This window comes from Haliotis rufescens, unplaced genomic scaffold, assembly GCF_023055435.1.
Source record: "Haliotis rufescens isolate VD_foot unplaced genomic scaffold, xgHalRufe1.0.p SCAF_51, whole genome shotgun sequence".
Taxonomy (NCBI): Eukaryota; Metazoa; Mollusca; class Gastropoda; order Lepetellida; family Haliotidae; genus Haliotis; species Haliotis rufescens.
The window spans coordinates 538,175-552,942 of NW_025964235.1; the positions used below are offsets into that span (position 1 = coordinate 538,175).

Sequence of the window (14,768 nt, forward strand, 5' to 3'; positions counted from 1 at the left end):
CGTTAATCCTCGACAGGCCCTTTTATAATTTACAGGGTGCGGTATCATAGATGTAGGCAATGATGTAGTCAGATGTACACCTGACTACCTTTCTGTTGGCAAAAGTAGATGGAACCTACATATACCCGTTCACGTGTGAAACCTATTTATTTAAGTAATGGAATGTGAATTTCCTCACTGTCAAGCGCCTGTACATACCTGCATATTGCATTAGTTGACTATAAACACACATATTGAGTCGGCAATATGTCAGAGCCGTCTGTTGTCATATTGAGCTGGGGCGGTCGGGTATAGCCTAGTGGTTAAAGCGTTCGCTCGTCACGCCGAAGACCCGGGTTCGATTCCCGACATGAGTACAATGTGTGAAGCCCATTTCTGGTGTCCCCCGCCGTGATATTGCTGGAATATTGCTAAAAGCGGCGTAAAACCAAACTCACTCACTCACACTCATATTGAACTGACTTTAATAAGCTTGTTGCCAACATTTCGTTTTATTTTTGTTCTAAATGACACGTTACATACGATGAAAACTGAAATTTCAGAGTGAGTATGGTTTTACGCCACTTTTAGCGATATTCCAGCACTATCACGACGGTGATACCAGAAATGGGCTTCACACATTGTACCTAATGTTATTTCGCCGTAAGCGAACCACGAACTAGGGTACCTGAACGAAAAGAAAAACTGATGGCCGCCCCCAAGAAAGAGCTACTGTTGTTGTTTTTATCTGGACTAATTATTTAGACTTACGTGAAATAAAGTCATGTGCTGTCCATAGCTATCACACGGCCAATATATCTGTATATTTATATAACATTGTCCATTTCGATCAGTTTCAAGTTCGGAGGTGAGGTGAAATGGGGTTTAACGTCGCGTCCAAGATTATTGCACTCATATAGCAGTATGCAAAAAACAAAAAAAATATGTTTTTAACTAGATGCTCATTTTAAATTAATGAAAAACATTTCAAACAATTTACAAATTGAAATTTGAAAGTTACAGAATTTTGGACAAATTTCAAACCATGAAACGTTTTAAAAGGACCCGTGACTACAACACCAGCATGGCGATCCTACTTCTTTATTTCCTTTTTGAATTCGCTACACTCGAAAGTAATTGTACACAAATTACGGAAGAATTATAACTAACTGTCTGAATAAGATCTAGTCCTTAAGTGACAATGGGCAGAGGCACAATAAGAACAAACTACATTCTTAATCTAACATTTGTATTCAGGAAAATGTACAGACATTTCTTTCGATGGATATACAAACGGAAATAATCCTTTTTCACATCGAGAAACATATCTATCAACAGGTCAATAGCAATACCTGGGGGATATACACATGTCGGTCAATACGAGGTTCACAGCACTCGTGTCATATCTACCGAGTGTGTTGTAGCACGAGAACAAAAATGACTTAGTTTTACTTCCACATAAGGTTCATATGCTTGAACAGCAGTGTCATCAACACACATCAATGGTCTGTTCGAACAGGATACGACGAAATCTGTATAATGGTCGAGTCACTGACTGGACACGTTAGTTTGGCCATCCTCGTGTGGGGAGTGCGGTCTGCAGACTTTGATGTGTACTGCCGAGTTATTCCTTACACTTGTGTCTGCCTCGGCTTCGTCGTTGTTCGGTTCAAGGTCGTCTGTAAGTTCGACAGTTGAGGTTCGACAAGACACGTCTACTGTTCCGCGACCATTTGCCTTCAGTTGCAGAGCTAAATTGATGGCTCTGTTCACAGCAGCGCCAAGTCCATGAATATACACTTCATTTCCAGCATCAAGTATATTCTGACAACGTTTCATCTGAGCTTGGAAATCCGTCTTTCTTGTCACGTAAACATCATCCTTACGTTTGGGAAGCTTCGGTGGCAGTCGTTTTCTCAACGTGAATTCCTCTCTTTCGAGGAAATCTTTCGTGTCCTTTGGTTTGGTTTTGGCACCACTGTGGGTCTCCTGTTGCATTTTTATTTCTCTGACGGCATAAAATGCAGGACTGGTGTCAATGTATATATGAATATGCTAGTCAACACTCATAAGGAAGGCACTTGCATGTGGAAGAGCGACGACGATGGAACAACACGGCACATACTTCTAACACAGTCAGGTACAGAAGTTATAGACGTGACACAAGTCGCATGTCTCTGTTCGGAGTTGAACATTCATTACTTCCGGCTCCAATAATTTAGAGTGATCTCCCTTTGATAATGTTTCCAAAATGAACAAGTTTCAGTGTATAAGGTGTGGAAAGCCAGCAGACGAACTGTATCGCGACTTTAAGGGAGGGATAATCAAAATAAGTCACTGTGTGCGTAATATATTTAGTTTTACCACATGAACCTGCGTGTATCCAGACATACATGTCCTCTTTATTACGCTTATGTTTACATGGCACATTTTTAGTAAGTATAACAACTTTTATTTTTTGTAAGGACGTTTCAGAGCTATTTCTTGCCCCTTCATCAGGCATATTCAGTTGATTAAGGGGGAGGTGTAGCTCTGAAACGTCGTTACAAAGAACAAAATAAGTTTTAATCCATAAAAGTGTCATGTATTCATGTTCTTCCAACTTCTAAATGCCTATCAAAGACTTTCCTTATGTTGCCAGAATATCTTGTCAAAGTGGTCAGTGACTACTCTCATTTCCTTAATTGGGCTAATAAATCAAATGCCACTTAAAACTATAATTACTCAATGGTCTGTATCCTATTTTATGTTTTTCAGACCACCTGTGATGAAGTTGTGGACAAGTATATTGAGTACGAACCTGTCATTATCTATCTGGATGCTCTGCTGCTGAAACTCCCTGCCTTCAGACATATCCTCATAAACACAGTGCAGACAGTGCGTATACAGTACCCATAACATGTGATGGGTTGGGGGGTAGCCTAGTGGGTAAAGTGTTAGCTGTTTGTTTAAACCGAACGAAGGCCCAAGTTCGATCCCCTACCTGTGTAGTTTGTGTAAAGCACTTTTTTCTGGTTTTCCTCCACTGTGATATTGCTGGAATATTGCTATAAGCAGCGTAAAACCATACTCATGCACTCTCTAAAACTTACGTCCACACCGTATGCTTGTTGTAAGAGGTGCCTAACGGGATTGGCAGGTCAGGCTCGTTGACTTGGTTGATGCATGTCATCATGTCCCATTTGCGTGGATTGATGCTCAGGATATCAATCACTGGACTGTTTGGTCAAGACTCAATTATTGACAGACCGACGTCCGTAAAAGTGCTGAGTGCGGCGTTAAAACAACAAACAAACAAGAATGTATTTTAGATTCTTTTCACAAATGGCTTGTTTTTTTTCATTACCTGAGGAAAACCCATAGTTGATAGCAGAAACAAAGGTCAACATATGATTTGTTCTACCATGTACCATGTTAAGCATAAAATCACCACGGACTGGAGGAGGTTACGAGAATGATCTATCTGTATATATATTATAAAGATGTCAAACCTGATAAACAATCAGGAACCAGTCCGTCTGAGAAGTGCTATAATTGTATTACATAAAACTGCATTTAACCAAACTTCCTCACTCATTACAGATGGATTTGTTCTTCTCCATTGTTCTAATCACAGTGGGGTCAATTGTTCTAATCACAGTGGGGTCTGTGAGTAAAATTGCTTAATGAAATGGGTCCAGAAAGGAAGTAAATCAGGGTTTACCGTAGAGGATTTTAGTGTGTTACAACTCATAGCCATCATTTCTTTAAGGAAATATCAGATACTTATAATGAAACATCTTCTCAAAAACAGTAATTTATTCAAGAGCATAATTTCTTGAATCCGTGATTAACAGATATTTGTTTATAATAATTCTCCACTGGTCTCCTCTGCACAGGCGATATGGAAGTTTACACTAGTGATCCTCTTGTGTGAGGCGTTCATCCGGCTGCTGCAGGATCGGTATGCGAGAGTCCCGATGGCCGGCCCCATCAAACCAGACTATGTGTTCTACTCAGCTCTAGAATGGAACCTGTACTACAACTACGCTGTATCAGCAGTAGGTATGTGTGGGCACGTTATTTATCATTAAAGCATTATTCTGGGATGCCCTGTTCCAAGAATATTTCTCCAGCTTCCAGGAATCAAATGACAGCCGCCTTCCAAACTTTGTTGTTTCATTTTAAGCACAAGTACAAAGGTTTAGTGGAAACCTGATTTCTCTAACACTCCGAGTTTGTAGCTAGTCCTGCTTAACAAGACAAAAAGGTTTACTGTGTTTTTACTTTCAATCAGTTCTATTCAGTTCCAATTTGAATCAAAATAAAAGCATTAAGACCTGGTTCAGAATTCCATGATTCAAGACAAAGTTGTGTAATGCTTTACACTCACCCACTCACTACATTTATATATATACTGAACCGCAAAAGAAACATCACCCCAAGTAACATTGCATGAAAAGTTGTCATTTAAATATCTGGGTAATTTTTGTCAAAGTTTCTAAAATTTAACATTACCTTGTCCGAAAAAATGAAATTTGATGATGAAAAAAACAAAGCAGATGACAATAAAACCGATCGCCCAAACGCATCACGGCAATGGCCGTGGTAACCCGATGCACGTGAGTTCCATGCAAATTGAAATGGTTATGGGTTACCCCATTTCTTGCCCTATAAAAATCCACCCAGAACGGATAACATTCATTCGTTATTGAATTGCTACCACATGCCAAGATTGACAAGGAATCAGCGACACCAAGCCCTTGGACGATTGCAAGCTGGACAAACCACCTGGCAAGTAGCCCATGCATTTCAAGTCCACGTAAGGACAACATACAGGCTCCAGCAACAGTACCAGACCACCAACACTACAGATGACTGATTATATATTGTAAGACCAAGGGTCACCACCTGACGTCAGGATCGTCAGATTGTGCGACAGCATCTTCAAGATCGCTTTGTTACTGCTGCGGAAACTGCTCGACAGACAATGGGGACACACCAGCGATACATTAGTGCAGACACCTTGCGTCGACGATTGACAAGCAGAGACCTCCACTGTCACAGGCCACACCGAGGACCCATTCCGACACCACGTCATCCCCGGGACCGTCTTCAGAGGGCAACACAGCACCAGCATTGGCGCCACCAGCAGTGGAGAAGAATCCTCTTCTCAGACGAGAGCCGTTACTGCATCTCAACAGCAGATGGCAGAGAGAGAGAGAGTCTGGCGACGCTGTGGGGAATGTTATTTGGATGCTTGTGTTGTTGAGAGAGACTCGAGGGGTGGTTCGAGCATCGTGGTGTGGGTGGAATTGGTCTTGCACAGAGGGTCGGCCCTGTGGTCTTCAGTCCAGGGTGAGGCATTGGTGCCACAGCAGCTCAGACATTGATCAAGTCTTGAGACCACACGCCATACCTCATTTGGCATGTCGCTGCAACCACAAGTTTCAGCATGATAACACCCGTGCCCACACTGCGAGAGCAACAAGAGACTTCCTCCAGCAGAATAGCATCAGAACCATGCAGTGGCCTGCCCTCAGTTCCAATTTAAATCCCATTGAGCACCTGTGGGATGAGATTCAAAGACATCTGAATGACGTCCGACCAAGGCCGACAACTTCAACTGAACTGCGTCAGGCGTTCCTCAGAGTGTGGGCTCAAGTGCCTTTATTGACTTGTGATGCCATTTTCTCAGACACTAGTTTTGTGTGTCAAGAACATTTGACACTTTAATTTCAACCTTGATGATCAGTTTTGCCAAGTTTCATCTTTTTAATATGTCTCAAAGTATGTTTGCAGTGTTTGGACAAATAAGGTTTCTCATATATATCTATCCATGATGACGTTTCTTTTGAGGTTCAGTATAGTTTGCATTTCTGTTGTTTCATTTTCAGAGCTGATGATATTTCTTGTGGCTGTTGTGATGGTGTTGTGCATTCTACAGCGAAGCAGAGGGAGGGGACAGCAAGATTCACAACTCAAGTAGGTGTCAGTTATTAAAAGACATGCAACAAGATGTCCAGACTATCGGTGTACTGTCCAGAATTTAGATGGTGGTTGTTCATGAGAACATAATCTAACACCCTGTCAAAGAGTTCACCTGTTCGTATTTTGGGGCGGTTGGTCAGCCTGGTGTCTGCTTGTCACGTTGAAGGCCCGGGTTTGATTCCCCACATGGGTATAATATGTGAAGCCCCTTTCTGGTGTCCCCTGACATGATATAGCTGAAATATTGCGAAAAGCAGCGTAAAACCATACTCACCCACACTTCTTATTTGTATGAGGTAGTGTATCTTATTACACTTAGAATAGAGTAGATAGAGATAGAGAGTGGGTGAAGGAATAGTTTCACCATACTCCGCTATATCACAGCAGTCTGCTAATAATCAAGTCTACATCAGACAAGCCATTTTGTCCCTTGTTTTCATGGCTCATGTTCGCCCCGATTAAGTTTCTAGGTTTGTCAGCACAATACCCATGCTCGTGGGTTTCACCAAAGTGGTAAATGTCTGAGACCTGCACCACTTCAGGCTTTCCTCGCACATTAAGCTGACACGCAGTGATATGACTGGGATAATGTTAAAAGCGGCGTTAAACCCAACTATTTAAACGAACGAACGAACAAACGGAGTGTGCATACTGTGCCATTGACATGTAGCCCTTTGAGCATGCCCCAGTGTGGTGTGGATGGTGCAATATAAATGGCTTTAATGTTAATATGATTATTAGACATGGTAGGCTGTTTGTTTATCCTTTCAGTAGCTTGTCGTAAGAGGCAACTAACGGGATCGGGTGGTCAGGCTCGCTTACTTGGTTGATATATGTCATCGTATCCCAATTGTGTAGATGGATGCTCATGATGCTCATGATCACTGGATTGTCTAGTCCAGACTCGATTATGGTGTTAAACAAACAAACAAACAAACAAACCTTGGCTGTATTTCTTGTTCACTTCTCACAAACCAGCTAAAGTATTTGTACAATGACTTTATATAATCCAGTCTCAAGCTGGTCGTCCGATCTCTGATTTGGTCCAACTTCGGGAAGGTGCTTGTGATTCCCGTCATGCTGTGGGGACAGACGTACAGCGCCATCTATCTCAGTCTCAGTCGAGCCTACGTCCTGGCCTCTTACGTGCAGGCTCTCCGAGGTTCGTATATCAGGGCAGTCCCATGTCTTGTAGTTGTCACAGACTTCAAAAAGCCTTGAATTTTATGGTCAATCTTGCAGAGTTCTTGAATTTAGATTCTGCTTGACAATATAATGTAATATAAGAAATAATTAATATAATTTCTTTCTGATAGATTTGTCGCCAGCAGCAATCGAACTGTCTCCCTCCATATGAGCAGCTGCTTTAATTCAGTGTATAATAAGCCACTTAATACCAAGAATAGAATACCAACATTTTGCTGGCACAAGATCTGGATATTATGGAACTAGATGTCATACAACATTCTTAATCTGGACAAGAATCTTTAAAGGGACAGGACATCGACCATTCTGAAGCTGTGTAAACAATAGCCAATAACTCCCGACCTACCTCGGCTCTGCTCGCCTTATTCCAATTCTGTTCGATGGACCACACTAGCGTTTAGGCTTGTCACGAGACCACACCTTTCTTGTTTGAAGGTGAGGTGAAATTGGGTTTAACGTCACGTCCAAGATTATTGCACTTATATAGCGACGTGCATGTACGTGTGTGTTTGTGTGGCTGCTTGTACTAGTCCGGACTGATGCCGATTTATAGTGCTAGCTCACTGAGATACCATGCCGCAGTTTAACATGAATACCCCACTCAGACACAGTATACTGACTCCGAGCCGACCAGTCCTTGTTTTAGCCCCTTAATGCCGAGCGCCAGACAGGGTAACCACAAGTACCATCTTTTAACGTCTTTTGGTATGACGCGGCCCTCTTGTTTGAAAACAAACACACTTATCCTGAAATAAGAACAGAGGACTTATGCAAACCTTTCGGTGACCTTTAAATTTTGTTTTGCATAATTAAGTTATCCTGCTACAACTGCGACAGTGATGTGCATGACGATATAGCTTTAGACATCAAAGTGACTCCGAAGTACTTCAGTGACAGAGTGTGGAGGATAAATGCGCAAATGGAAATAGTTTTTCACGTTTTAGGATATTTTCTCATTGGTAGTTAAACATTTCATGACGTATGTTGATCTGGATGTGTAGACTTGTCCAAAATGAAACAGATGAAAAACACATGAATGGACTGTGTAAGATGTCACGATGTGACAGAGGTTGTCCGCTGGCCCCATGAACCCTGGGTAGGAGAGTGATTGGCTTCATATGACCATAGCATATGTATTTTGTTATCTGTTAGCTTTGATAAACACCGACATCTAATCTAATCAAATGAAGCTGGCAATTAGTATTTTTTAACTCGGCCATAAGAAAAACACACAAGCTGTCTCATTACTGAAGCCAGTTTATTCTGTGCAGTGCTTGTTGTCGGCCCCACTGTGCGGAGCTCTATTGTTTTGGTGTTAGAACTGAATTGGATATGTGACATCACACTCAGAAATTATTTCATGCATGATTTAAAAACACACATAGCCACCAATGTACTGTCCCTAGAGCTAATTTCACTCATTTAACAAAAAACTAAAAAATGTTTTCAGTGAGTGGACCGAGGTCAAGTTTCTTAGAAGCTGCAACTGTCATCAGCATAGGCTCTGCTGTACAGTGGGGCGTCATGACCTGTCTTCCCACATGACCTGGACAGTGGGGTGTCATGACCTGGACAGTGGGGCATCATGACCTGGACAGTGGATTGTCATGACCTTGACATCAGAGTCTCACGACCTTGACAGTGGGGCATCATGACCTGGACAGTGGATTGTCATCACCTTGACATCAGAGTCTCACGACCTTGACAGTGGAGACTTGTCATCTTGCAGTTCGAAAGAAACTGCCGAAAAATCTAGCAAATGGAACTATGATGAAAAATTTCATCAACTGGCATCATACTTTGTCCAATGTGTTAGATTTTAGTATCGGTGTTTATGCAGAAAATATTTCAACATGAATGCCGACAGCTGTCTTTGTTTAAACTGTAGACATCTTCAACTGATGACTATATACTATATACATCCACACGAGCTACCGTGCCATGGCGCTATTTTTACTTGTTACCATGGTTACCTTTACATATTTTATAATAAAAAAAAGTCACAAAGTCAGCATAATCTTCACATTTTTATTGTTTTATTTTGATGAAGACGTGCAGTTTCAACTCTCTGTTGAAATTATATCACCAAAATGTAACTAAATCGATGAGGCATTAAGTACACACACACATTGATACACGCTCGCTTCAACATCGCTGATGAGGACAACAGGACAACTTAACATGAAACATCAACTGCCAATCACAAGACATCCTGTAGCATGGGACACAGTGGAAGATAGGAAGGTGGACTTCAAAACTAAATTACAATTTTTGTAAAATAATTATTACAAGATCTATCATAAATATACAATGCTGAGTTTCTTAAACATATTACTAGCATCGATACTTTTACGAAATTTTACACATACAAAGATTCCTAATTGTATTATTTGCATACATTTCACCCATGATATGTTTTGAAAGCTACTCTTTGTAACTATCCATCTGTTAACAAATTTCCACAAATTGGTAAAGACTGCATCTCAATCAATATTGTTACCATGGTGTCTCCTACGCTGCACATCACAAGACAGATAAAGCAGATTTTGGCTAGGCCATCAACACATCAAAGCAACACGTTGCCAAGGTCAAGACAGTCTGGACAATCAGCATTGCATTGTGGGACAAGTGCTACAATTACATGTTGGAGATGACGAGATGACGTGCAGCATTCAGAGCGTCAGTCAACGAGGATCCCTAGTAATGGCAATACAAGACAAAGTGGGCGTAATTTTGACATTATGAAAAATCTCTTCCAGATTTTTTTCTATCATCAAAAATACAAAACATGAATGAAGTTTATAACTCCCCTTGTTTCTCATGATGGATATAACAAAATTTGTGGTTTGATACTAGGTATCGAATGATGGGACAATGGTTCATGTCTTTGGTCATGAACGTAGCTGCCTTTGTTTAGTCGACGGATTAGCTGCTGCTGCTGCTGCTGTTTGCGCTGTTGTTGGCGAGACACGTTGTTGACCGCTCCGAGAGACGTTCACATCACAACATGTAATGTTAGTTAGAACAAGAAGCATTAATCATGGCAACTTGCGGGCAAATTGCGGACAACATGTCGTGGAAAGTCACGAGTCAGCACAATATTTGGAGGGATTAAGAAGTCGCTGGGTACAATAAATACATGGTTACAACTGATGCTGTCCTCTTGCGGGCTTCATCATCATCACTGGGACCTAACATAATCTGATATGATTGTATTTACTTCACCATAAACCAAGATCTGCATGCTGACCTTCTGAGATGCCATGAGTGTTATTCTTTCCTTAACCTCAGCTGCATAATCAGGTTCTCATAGAACTTTTAAAGCACCTTATATTAAAATTCTGATGAAAGAAAGAAGCTACACCCTAGAATGATGAGACACTTCCAAACTATTCCCAAAATACCCCCAAACCGTTTCTCGCATTTCAATTGTGACTTCAATTCTTTTTAAATGTGAACTATTTTTATAATTCTGTTTGATGTTGGGTTAATGTTTAGTAAGGAAAGTAGCATGTTAATTTAGCTAGTCTGTATAATCACTAAACAGCTAACACAATACAGGACGTCCGAGGTACCGTACTGTCAGGATCACGATACAAGAGGTCCAAGATACTGTACCCTCAGGATCCTTTAGAATTATGACACTACCAATAAGAACAGTATGGATTTCCACAGACTGAATTCTCAACACAAGACAATACATTAGAGTGTACTGAACCCCAGTTTGTACAATACTGACGGAAATGACTTCTGATGATATCTATTTCACTCACTCCATAAATAACGGCACATGTACACTTGTATTTACATATATACAAACTCAATTTGGTGATATAAAAAAACAATTCCATAAACAGCAGTTTAAAGGTGAAGGTCAGTTTTTAACGACTGGTGTCGCTGACCATTGCTTGTAAGCCCCACATGAAACTACCCTTCCTCAACAGATGTGTTCATAATAAACCTTTGTGAACATTATCTTTCTAATTTAGAGGAGATCAATATATTTCTCATTTTATTGATTTTCTGAACAAATCAGGCTGGAAACACCTTCATGAGAGTGTTGAGTCAGAGAGACTTAATTTGTTGTTTAACGCAGCACACAGCAATATTCCAGCTGTACCACGGTCTGAACCAGACAATCCAGTGATGGACATCATGAGCATCAATCTACGCAGTTGGGAGACAATGACATGCATCAACCAAGTCAGTGAGGCTGTCGGAGAAACTGAATATTCAGTGGAAAATCTGAAATTTTTATACAGCTTGGTCTTATGTTCAACATACATATTCTAGTTATTTCACTCAATATGCATGTTGTTCTTTCAAATGACAGACTAATGTTTATTATGTTGAACAAGCTGATCCAAAATGTTCCAAATGGAAAAAAAATTCCAACATTTCTAGCCATGTTCCTGACGGGATATATGCCTGAATGTCTGTATGTTAGTTTCCATTTTAATTTGAGGTTCTTGCCAAGAGCCAAAACTTCTCGCCTTACATATCTCAAAAGTATCCTGATTCTTTAATCATTAATTTTTTTTACTTTTTGAATGTCCTTGAACCAACCATGGCCATAACATATTTCGCTTCCTGGATGTTGAAACATTGGCCGATCAAATCTGTACACCAAAATGAATCTGACCCTAGATTTGTTTGTAAGTTGTTTAACGCCACACTCAGCAATATTGCAGCTATATGATGGCGTTCTGTAAAATAATTGAGTCTGGACCAGACAATCCAGTGATTGACATCATGAGCATCAATCTACTCAATAGGGATACAATGACATGCATCCACCAAGTCAGCGAGCCTGACCATCCGATCCCGTTAGTCGCCTCTTACACCAAGCATGGGTTGCTGAAAACTAATTCTAACCCGGATCTTCACAGGTAGTCTGGCCGTATCTGGTTTTTAAACAAGGTTAATTTATGCCTGGTAGGCTGTTTGCCCAAGTCCATATGTAGGCAGTGGTTACTGGGAAATGTTTTATAAGGGATGTCACAATCTTAAGCACTGAAAAGCCAAAACATGTCCCTACAGCTCGTCACCAAGTTTTCTGTTTTGTTTCAGTAACACATGTTGAGACAAGGCTAAGTTTCAGTACGGCTGATACACATCAAATCATATTTGATGTCAAAGAATGTTCAACCATTCAGATGGAAGGAGCACATTAGCTGCTTCAGTTCAGAACAATCTGAACATACCTCATACAAATTAATTATACATTCCAATAAAAATTTACACTTAATAAATAGGTTGCTAGTTACTATCATGGTGATTTAGGGTTTCATCTAGAAAATCTTGAAAATCTTAAGACGGTTTCAGATTGTTTTGTGTTTTTTTAGTTTTGGCTTGCTTATAAATATACTGTATTTCTTTATCCATGTTCACAGAATCATTAAATTTAGAATCTACGGCCTGACTTTTCTCTTCTTGATTACGAGACCTTATAAATCGAAAATTCAGAAAAAAAATTACATTAGAATGATAAGGGTAACATTAATACCGATGGTAAAAAATCACTTTTACAATGAACAAAATCCATTGGATTTTTATATATAACCACATTTTTTCCAGTTATAACCCATTACTTTTAAATCACCTACTGATCCAAATCAAACTTTATGATTAAAAAAATCCTGTTCATATTATGTTTTTAACCTACCAACCAAAATCTGTAAACCTAAGACAAATTATTAGTCTGGCCTTAGAAAGTAGATTTGATCTATTCTTGAACACTTCCTGAAATTGCATTTTGAACCAAATAACATCATGGACAAATTTTCAAATTGATAGATGAAGCCCTAGCCACTCCTCTTGGTGTCCCTATATACATATATCATTTGTAAATAAATATATCAATGTAGCAGAAATGCTTTACCGGTCATCACAATTACAGAAAGTACATGTATTTAATTAATATACATTCAGAACATGGAACAATCATAAATATAGAATTAAAACTTGCAAATTTTTCTTAGGCGTAACAATTTACATTTTTAGCTAAAATTCAAAACCTGAATTAATTCAAAAACAAAAACTGTCTTTATGGTTCATTTCATGAATATTATACACTTGCAAATTAAAAAGGTAAAAAAATTTAAATATTATTCCTAAAACAACAGTAACAACAGTGAGGATGTAATAACACCCATTCTCTGGAAAAAAACCATAATAACCATAATGCTATACTGATGGTTGACTTAAACATATAGCATTGTCAATATCTGCTGGTAAATAGGGAAAATAAGAACCAATATCAATTACTTATTTCATCTTTAACTCCACATACTTCCCAATATCCTGGAAACAGTTATGTATAATTTCCTCATGCAATGCAAAATTGAAACAAAACACGTTTCAAATAAGTTCCAAAACCATAACATTTTATCCCACCAAAAAACATTACGAAAAATTTGTTCCATCTTCCTGATGTTATGTTGCCTGAAGCAAATAAACTTAAACTCAGTAGAAATGAAGTACCATTTCACAGTAACAAGAAATGATTCTACCAGTCTTCAAATAATGCCATTTCGAAACACTGGCATTCAAAAGCCATCTTAACATCAAGGCATCAAGGATGTCTTTTCAACTTGTTCCAAGAATTCCTTCCTAACTTGTTTGTGTTTACATCAGAAACCACGGTGGCACAACAACATCTCACTCGTTGAACTTCCATATAATGGATATAATTCCATATAAGGAGATTATGATGAATGTAGAAGCAAATGTCTGCTGCCTGGAGACACACATCCACAGATGTGCTCAGTAATAACTGGCTGATACATGTCATGTGACCTGTAAATATATTGTGATTGGCTGTCCTGTGGTCACATGATCATGGTTGAGATCCCTGTCTCTCTGATGTTGATTGAACATTTGAATTACAAGTACGAGAGTAAAAACACGAAACCATATTCCAACACAAAGCACACTGAAATCTAGAATCTTCCAACGTCTTTGGCAAAACAGTGCTCTAGGCTTTGTCTACGATGAAATGAGCATGAATACTGTGGAGCAATGAGCGTGAACAAAATGGACCATGAAATGTTGAACACTATGACGATGAAATGCACCAAATCCTGACTGGGACACCTTCTACACTATCACCTCTCTGTCACTGGCTAGAGTCCTTGAGATGTCAATCTCAATGTTGATATCCTTCTTGTGAGAGGTTTTCGGAGGAGGGGTATTTTCTCGGAAGTCATTAAAGTCTGTTGACGAGTCAGTCTGGGTCGGATCTCTCCGGGGACTTTTTTCATATTTTTCTAAATCAATATCTCGCAACTCTGTTGCCGAGATGTTTTTTGATGTTCCACCACCCTTGTCTGTGCCAAACAATGGATTCCGGTACCTTCGGATATTTTGCTCATTTTCATTATTAGTCTTTTGGTAGTTTGTGTAACTCTCAAGTCGCTTCCTCCGCGCACGTTGTCGCCGATGATGCCAGATGACAAGCATGATGATGCTGGTAACCCCGATGATGCCCATGATAGAACACACCAAAGGAATCAGGTAGCTGGGTCCTGCAGGGGAAAAAGTGTCAGCGTCAGCATCAACATCAACAACATCATCAACAAAATCATTATCAACAACATCAACGCCTTAAGCCG

At 39.8% G+C, this 14,768-nt stretch overlaps 3 protein-coding genes across 4 annotated transcripts in view; 1 reads left to right on the top strand and 2 right to left on the bottom strand.

Annotated features, from left to right (window-relative positions):
* Positions 1-1,214: 1,214 nt before the first annotated feature.
* LOC124140698 (ribonuclease P protein subunit p20-like) lies at positions 1,215-2,180 on the bottom strand. Its single transcript, XM_046508391.2, has one exon. It carries the CDS (start codon positions 1,975-1,977, stop codon positions 1,528-1,530), a length of 450 nt encoding a protein of 149 aa, XP_046364347.1. The 5' UTR covers positions 1,978-2,180; the 3' UTR covers positions 1,215-1,527.
* A 10-nt stretch (positions 2,181-2,190) lies between these two features.
* On the top strand, positions 2,191-9,166 carry LOC124140692 (protein ARV1-like). 2 transcript variants are annotated; one of them, XM_046508382.2, is made up of 6 exons: positions 2,191-2,320; positions 2,737-2,856; positions 3,858-4,023; positions 5,856-5,943; positions 6,963-7,111; positions 8,606-9,166. In XM_046508382.2, exons 1-6 carry the CDS (start codon positions 2,231-2,233, stop codon positions 8,698-8,700), a joined length of 708 nt encoding a protein of 235 aa, XP_046364338.2. In that variant the 5' UTR covers positions 2,191-2,230; the 3' UTR covers positions 8,701-9,166. The 2 variants fall into 2 exon arrangements, with proteins under 2 accessions (XP_046364338.2, XP_046364339.2); XM_046508383.2 differs by having other exon boundaries at positions 2,275-2,414.
* Positions 9,167-9,169: 3 nt separating this feature from the next.
* The window catches only part of LOC124140668 (protein jagged-1-like), a 91,421-nt gene continuing 85,822 nt past the window's right edge, over positions 9,170-14,768 (bottom strand). Inside the window, exon 23 of the mRNA XM_046508352.2 lies at positions 9,170-14,681. Within this exon, the coding sequence (XP_046364308.1) occupies positions 14,254-14,681 (428 nt within the window). The 3' untranslated portion in view covers positions 9,170-14,253. The remainder of the gene's footprint in view (positions 14,682-14,768) is intronic.